This window comes from Physella acuta, unplaced genomic scaffold (assembly GCF_028476545.2).
Source record: "Physella acuta isolate Inbredline_101_S28 unplaced genomic scaffold, ASM2847654v3 ptg000046l, whole genome shotgun sequence".
Classification (NCBI taxonomy): Eukaryota; Metazoa; Mollusca; class Gastropoda; family Physidae; genus Physella; species Physella acuta.
Genome location: NW_026731566.1, coordinates 327300 through 333082, shown reverse-complemented (window position 1 = coordinate 333082; position 5783 = coordinate 327300). Strand labels below are relative to the sequence as shown.

Here is a 5783-nt window from a genome sequence, read left to right as displayed (position 1 = left end):
TCAAGTGAAACAAAGCCACCGGAGTCCCAAGTTGACAATGCGAGGCACTCCATCCACCATGGCTCTGTCGAACTCCATCGAGTGGAGCCGAGTATGCTTGGCCCCGTTCAAGCATTCGGTGTAGTCTGTGTCGTCGCCTCGCAAGTCTCCATAGGGCCCCAGGATGTCTCCTTTTAGTGTGAAGAAGACGATTCGGTGAACGGCAGAGTCAGAATCTGCGACGCTTGCACAGACTATGCAGTCATCACCAAGATCTACCTTTTAGAAGACATTAAATAGTATTAAATGTTGAATTAAAAAAAAAAAACTCGAGACAATTTGTATTTTAATACAAGGGACATAATTTTACATGAAAAATGACAGATAAAATTTTATACTCTGTGGCCAAAGTAAATTATACTACGCAACTGTTCTTTTATTAGTTATTTAATTAAAAAGTTGTACTAACTGCCATTCATCGATTAGACGACTGTTCTTGTTATACTACAGCGTAAAGAATCTTAACTCGCTAACGTTTACACAGCCTTAACTTACCTCCCGTTGACAAAAATGCTCCCTTACGTGTGTAGGCTAAGCCGGCTAAGCCCCCCCCCCCCACCCTTCTGTAATTATGAACAGTGAGATCCTAAATTCTCACCTTAATGGTGCCATCTGCTGTGTCTATTCCCTTGTTTACCTCCAACTCAACAGTTCCTTTATGAATGTCTTTGTAATAAGTCTTCAGTCCTCCAATAAATGACTTGTCCTTGTGCTGCCTAAAAAAATAATTACAAACCTCAATTTCTTAAAATCGTTAATTTTTTCATGATTTTATTTAACAGACAAATTCAACTTACTGGATTTTTATCTCAAAGCCACAGAGTTCCAGATCCTCATTGGCAGGATGCCGGCCAACAATGGACGGGTACCTGGCCGGTCCGTAGCACCGGACCGTCTCGTGGATCCTCCAGCGGGCCAGCACCCGTCTCCTGCTCCACGCGAACGGACACTTGGCAGTCAGGTCCGTCAGCTCGGCATCCTCCTTGGCCAGGTAAATCTTCCCAGCAAGGGTCATCCTCCTCTTGATCGCCTCCACCCGACGCACTTCCGGATAGGCTGAGAAAATGTTCCAGCAGTTGTCCACGCCAATGTCCAGCATGCGGACTGAGTCCAGCATCATCTCCACGACGTACGAGTGCTCCCTGTTTCTGGAATCTGACAGGTACTGAAGCACTGCCTCAAACACCGTCACTTCCCGGTCTCTGGTTGTCATGGGAACCCACGTATCCGGTTCCAGAACAACCAGGTCGTCAGAACCCAGCAGGTGGGAAAGCCTGCGAGGACTCAGGCAGCAGAAGGCGGCATTACTGTAGACCTCTCTCAAATGGTTGCAGAGGTAGCCCTCCGCGTATTTTTTCAGTACTGTGAAGCCGTAGTCGTTGGCAAACTCCAGAATTTGAAACAGGTTTTGATTTGTCAAATAGTAGCTGATGAAATTCTCGCAAAATTTCTGGGATGAAAAAAAAAGTTAAAAATTGATGTACATTTAATTATTAATGAGTTAATTTTCTATCACTCATTTATCATTGATTTTTTTAGCAGCAAAAATATTAAAGTTTTAAAACTAAGACATCTGTATAATTGAAATTACAACCTCTCACCTTGACCTGGATGAAGTTCAAGTACTCCGCCCCCACCCTCAGAGACAGGACATTGTCCGCGTTGAGAGTGAGCAGTCTTCTGGCCTCCAGGTTGATCAGCATGTGCATCAGGTCAGTGCTCAGGTGCACTGGTTGGAACCCTGGGATGCGAGCACCCAGGTATTTTTTATTCAACTGCCACGGTGGAATAGAACGATTTTTAAATGAAAGTCTTTGATTCTAAGAGATTGGTTCTAGTTCGCTAAACAATGCCCCACCCCACCCAAATAACCCCATCGCAGTGCGAATTCACAACAACCCCTCCACAATGCCCCTAAAAGAACCCCACCCACAATAACCCCTCTACTAACAGAGGCCCTATACACAATGCCTTACCCCTCAACAGAACCCCTCCACAACGCCACCCAACAGAACCCCAGCAACAAAAGTTAATTGCATCTAAGCCTATGTTAGAAGACTAGTACTATTGGCACGCTATCTTCCATAAGACAACACGGTTTTAAGAGTAATATTAAACAATTGGGTAAAATTAACACAAAACTATGTATAAACAGAACTGCCATACGGATATACACACATTCTGAAGCGTAGGCAAGTTGACTGGCAACTTGGCAAAGTCTACAGTGAACTTCCCTTCTGGGGCCATGTAGAAAGTCACAAACATGTTTCGTTTCCTAAAGCCTGACTCGTAGAGCTCGTCAGTCACCTATGGGAGGAATTCATGATCAGCTTAATATGAAAACCGATGGTCGGAAATCATTGAAGATTTGATGATCAGCTTAATATGAAAACCGATGGTCGGAAATCACTGAAGATTTGATGATCAGCTTAATATGAAAACCGATGGTCGGAAATAATTGAAGATTTTATCAGCTGAATATAAAAACCAAAGGTCGGAAATCATTGAAGATTTGATGATCAGCTTAATATGAAAACCGATGGTCGGAAATCATTGAAGATTTGATGATCAGCTTAATATGAAAACCGATGGTCGGAAATCATTGAAGATTTGATGATCAGCTTAATATGAAAACCGATGGTCGGAAATAATTGAAGATTTGATGATCAGCTTAATATGAAAACCGATGGTCGGAAATAATTGAAGATTTGATGATCAGCTTAATATGAAAACCGACGGTCGGAAATAATTGAGGATTTGATGATCAACTTAATATGAAAACCGATGGTCGGAAATCATTGAAGATTTGATGATCAGCTTAATATGAAAACCGATGGTCGGAAATCATTGAAGATTTAATGATCAGCTTAATATGAAAACCGAAAGTCGGAAATAATTTAAGATTTGATGATCAGCTTAATATGAAAACCGATGGTCGGAAATAATTGATGATTTGATGATTAGCTTAATATGAAAACCGATGGTCTGAAATAATTGAAGATTTGATGATCAGCTTAATATATTAACAGATGGTCGGAAAAAATTTGAGATTTGTCATTAAACCGAAGGTCTGGTCTGTTATATGAATCTCGAAGGTCTGATATTTATGCATTTTAAGATTCTTACGAGTTTTGAGAGTAACTGAATTATTTGTTTATATACATTCATGAATCTACATGGTGAGCAGTGATGTGAGCCTATAGGGCTGGTAAGTAGGTCGCCAACCAGTTCTATGGCTCATGCAGGTTTTATTGAGCCGTAGAACTGGTTGGTGACCTACTTACCAGCCCTATTGACCTACACGCATGTGGTCACGTCAATATTAATTTAAGCCTTTCGCCGAATTTAATGCAGTAGTTACTCCCCCTCAACTCAATTCCAAAACCACAATTAGTCCTGATTTCTAGTCTACAAAAGGAATTAAACTCCTAAAATTTGAAATATTACCCAGGGAGAGATATAGCCTACTTTAGAACTAACTTGATGTGAACATGATTCACATTGATAACCAAAACTGAAACATGGCGGCTATTGGTTTCTAGGCCTCCCATCAAATTTTTGAAACCAGAGTAGGCCCACCTAACAATTATAAGCAGTTTACGAATAGAATAAAATTAAGTACCGGTAAGCCTAGGTTAGTATAACTACGTTAAGGACACCTTGTTACGGATTCGAATAAATAAATTGTTCGCTTCTTTAAAAAAATCCATTTTACGTAGTCAAATTTGTCTTTAAACTAGCCTATATCTTGTCTACTTTTACCATTGCTTACGATTTTAACTCATCGCGGAAGTAACTTCTTTATTAATCTTTTAACAGATTTAATAAAAATATTCACATTCGGTTTGATAAATGCTATCTCTGCAAGTACGAAAACGAGACGTGTGTGACCTACTTACAAGCCCTATATCCGGACACAAACCTTGACCTTACCTGCACATTCATCTCTCTCCTGATTTCCTTCAACAGAACCTTATGAGCCAACGCCAGATGCACGTCTTTGATGGAAGCATCGACCTGTGTGTACTTGTTCCTCCAGAAATCCACAAACCGATGACTGAACGAGTCCACTGGCACCGGATCTTCCATGACCGCAGATTTCTCCTCGTTGAAACACATCTCCTCGAGTACCACGGTGCTCTTGAAAGACGTGATGATGGGCGCCACCTTCATGTTCGCCTCGGAGTAGTTGTAGGGCAGTCCACCAGAATCCATGAGACTGAAAGGGGTTAAAGTTATGTTAGATTTCCGTACCACCGGAATCCATGAGACTGAAATGGGTTAAAGTTTTAGGTTAGATTTCCGTACCACCGGAATCCATGAGACTGAAATGGGTTAAAGTTTTAGGTTAGATTTCCGTACTACCGGAATTCATGAGACTAAAATGGGTTTAAGTTATTTTAGATTTCCGTACCACCAGAGTAGATGAGTGAAACTAGTCAAAGGTTGGTGTCAAATTTTTGTACCACCAGAATTAATGAGAGTGAGAAATTTGTTAAAGTTTAGTTTGGATCAGAGTACCATAAGACTGGACTATTTTTGCATGGTGGACTTTATAAATGTGCAGTTATTACTATATAATATGGAACTAAGAGCAGTGCCACGTAAAACAATGCAGTAATCTGGAAGAATATGCTATGTTGCTATGTAGGTACTAATATCAGAGAGTGTCAAGTCTAGCTCTACCGTGCTACTCTGATACAACACTACATACATTAGTTAAAATTCGGACAAGTTTGGGTTTCTTTCTTTTTCTTCTTCTTCGTTCTTAATTATTAGTGTTGAAGGGGATCGAGAATTATCTGCCAGTGCGTTTGAACTCGAGACTTTGTTCAAATTTATTAACCATGAGCTTTTTGCCGACTCGACCACGCCTCCAACACAATTAAGCGTTACGTGTCAACTGGTTATGCGCCATTGAGGCCATTGACTCCGATTTCAGCCTGCTTTTCTTTTTGGATTTGCTTCCATAGCCTTTGTCCAACCAAGAACAAACTACAAGGCAGCAGTTGTTTAATTTTGGAGTTGTCTCTCCTAGAAGAGTGGCTGTCCCCAGCTAACGAGCCTCATCTGCCCGTGGGTTCGAACTCGAGACTTTTCGGTTTAGCAACCATGAGCTTTACCGACTCGACCACGCCGACCCCGAAAGTTTGGGTTAAAGGTTGAGGTAGACAAGGTACCCGCAGTTACTCAGTTTAAAAGAATAAAGTAGCTTCTTAGATTCCATTAAAAGAAACAAGCTACAAACATTACATTACAAGAATAAAACAGCTTCTCAGATTACATTTAAAGAAAACAAGCTACACATATTAAATTTAAAGGATAACATACGTAGGTTAAAATAAAGTAGCTACTCAGTTCAAATAAACTTAATAAAGTAGTAACTCGCAGATTAAATTAAATAAAAAATACTCACAGATTAAAAGTATACAGCTGCTAATCCAGCCTACTAATGCTGGCGCAATTTTTGTGTGTGTTGGTCTTGACCCGGGTGGGTCAACCCGGGTCTTTTATACCTGCTGTCATTTCTGGATCACATGTTGTGATTGTTGGATCACATGATGTGATTGTTGGATCTTTTTTTTCCCCTCAGCATGTACTGTGAGCTGTGTTAAGGGTACTCTGTGGGGGAGGACGGGGGGGGGGGGGGGGAGGACTATTCCCTCCCCTCCCATTCTGATACTTATAGAAGATAAAAAAAATAAAGTCAACATTTTAAAAACTTAATTGTTACAGTTCATCCT

General features: G+C 40.7%; 1 protein-coding gene across 1 annotated transcript; it reads right to left on the bottom strand.

Annotated features, from left to right (window-relative positions):
• Positions 1 to 5561, bottom strand: LOC131944363 (uncharacterized). Its single transcript, XM_059304925.1, has 7 exons — positions 5456 to 5561; positions 3973 to 4258; positions 2218 to 2346; positions 1641 to 1814; positions 837 to 1489; positions 638 to 755; positions 1 to 258 (listed from the first exon to the last, which is right to left on the bottom strand). Exons 2-7 carry the CDS (start codon positions 4252 to 4254, stop codon positions 1 to 3), a joined length of 1614 nt encoding a protein of 537 aa, XP_059160908.1. The 5' UTR covers positions 4255 to 4258; positions 5456 to 5561.
• Between the last annotated feature and the right edge of the window lie 222 nt (positions 5562 to 5783).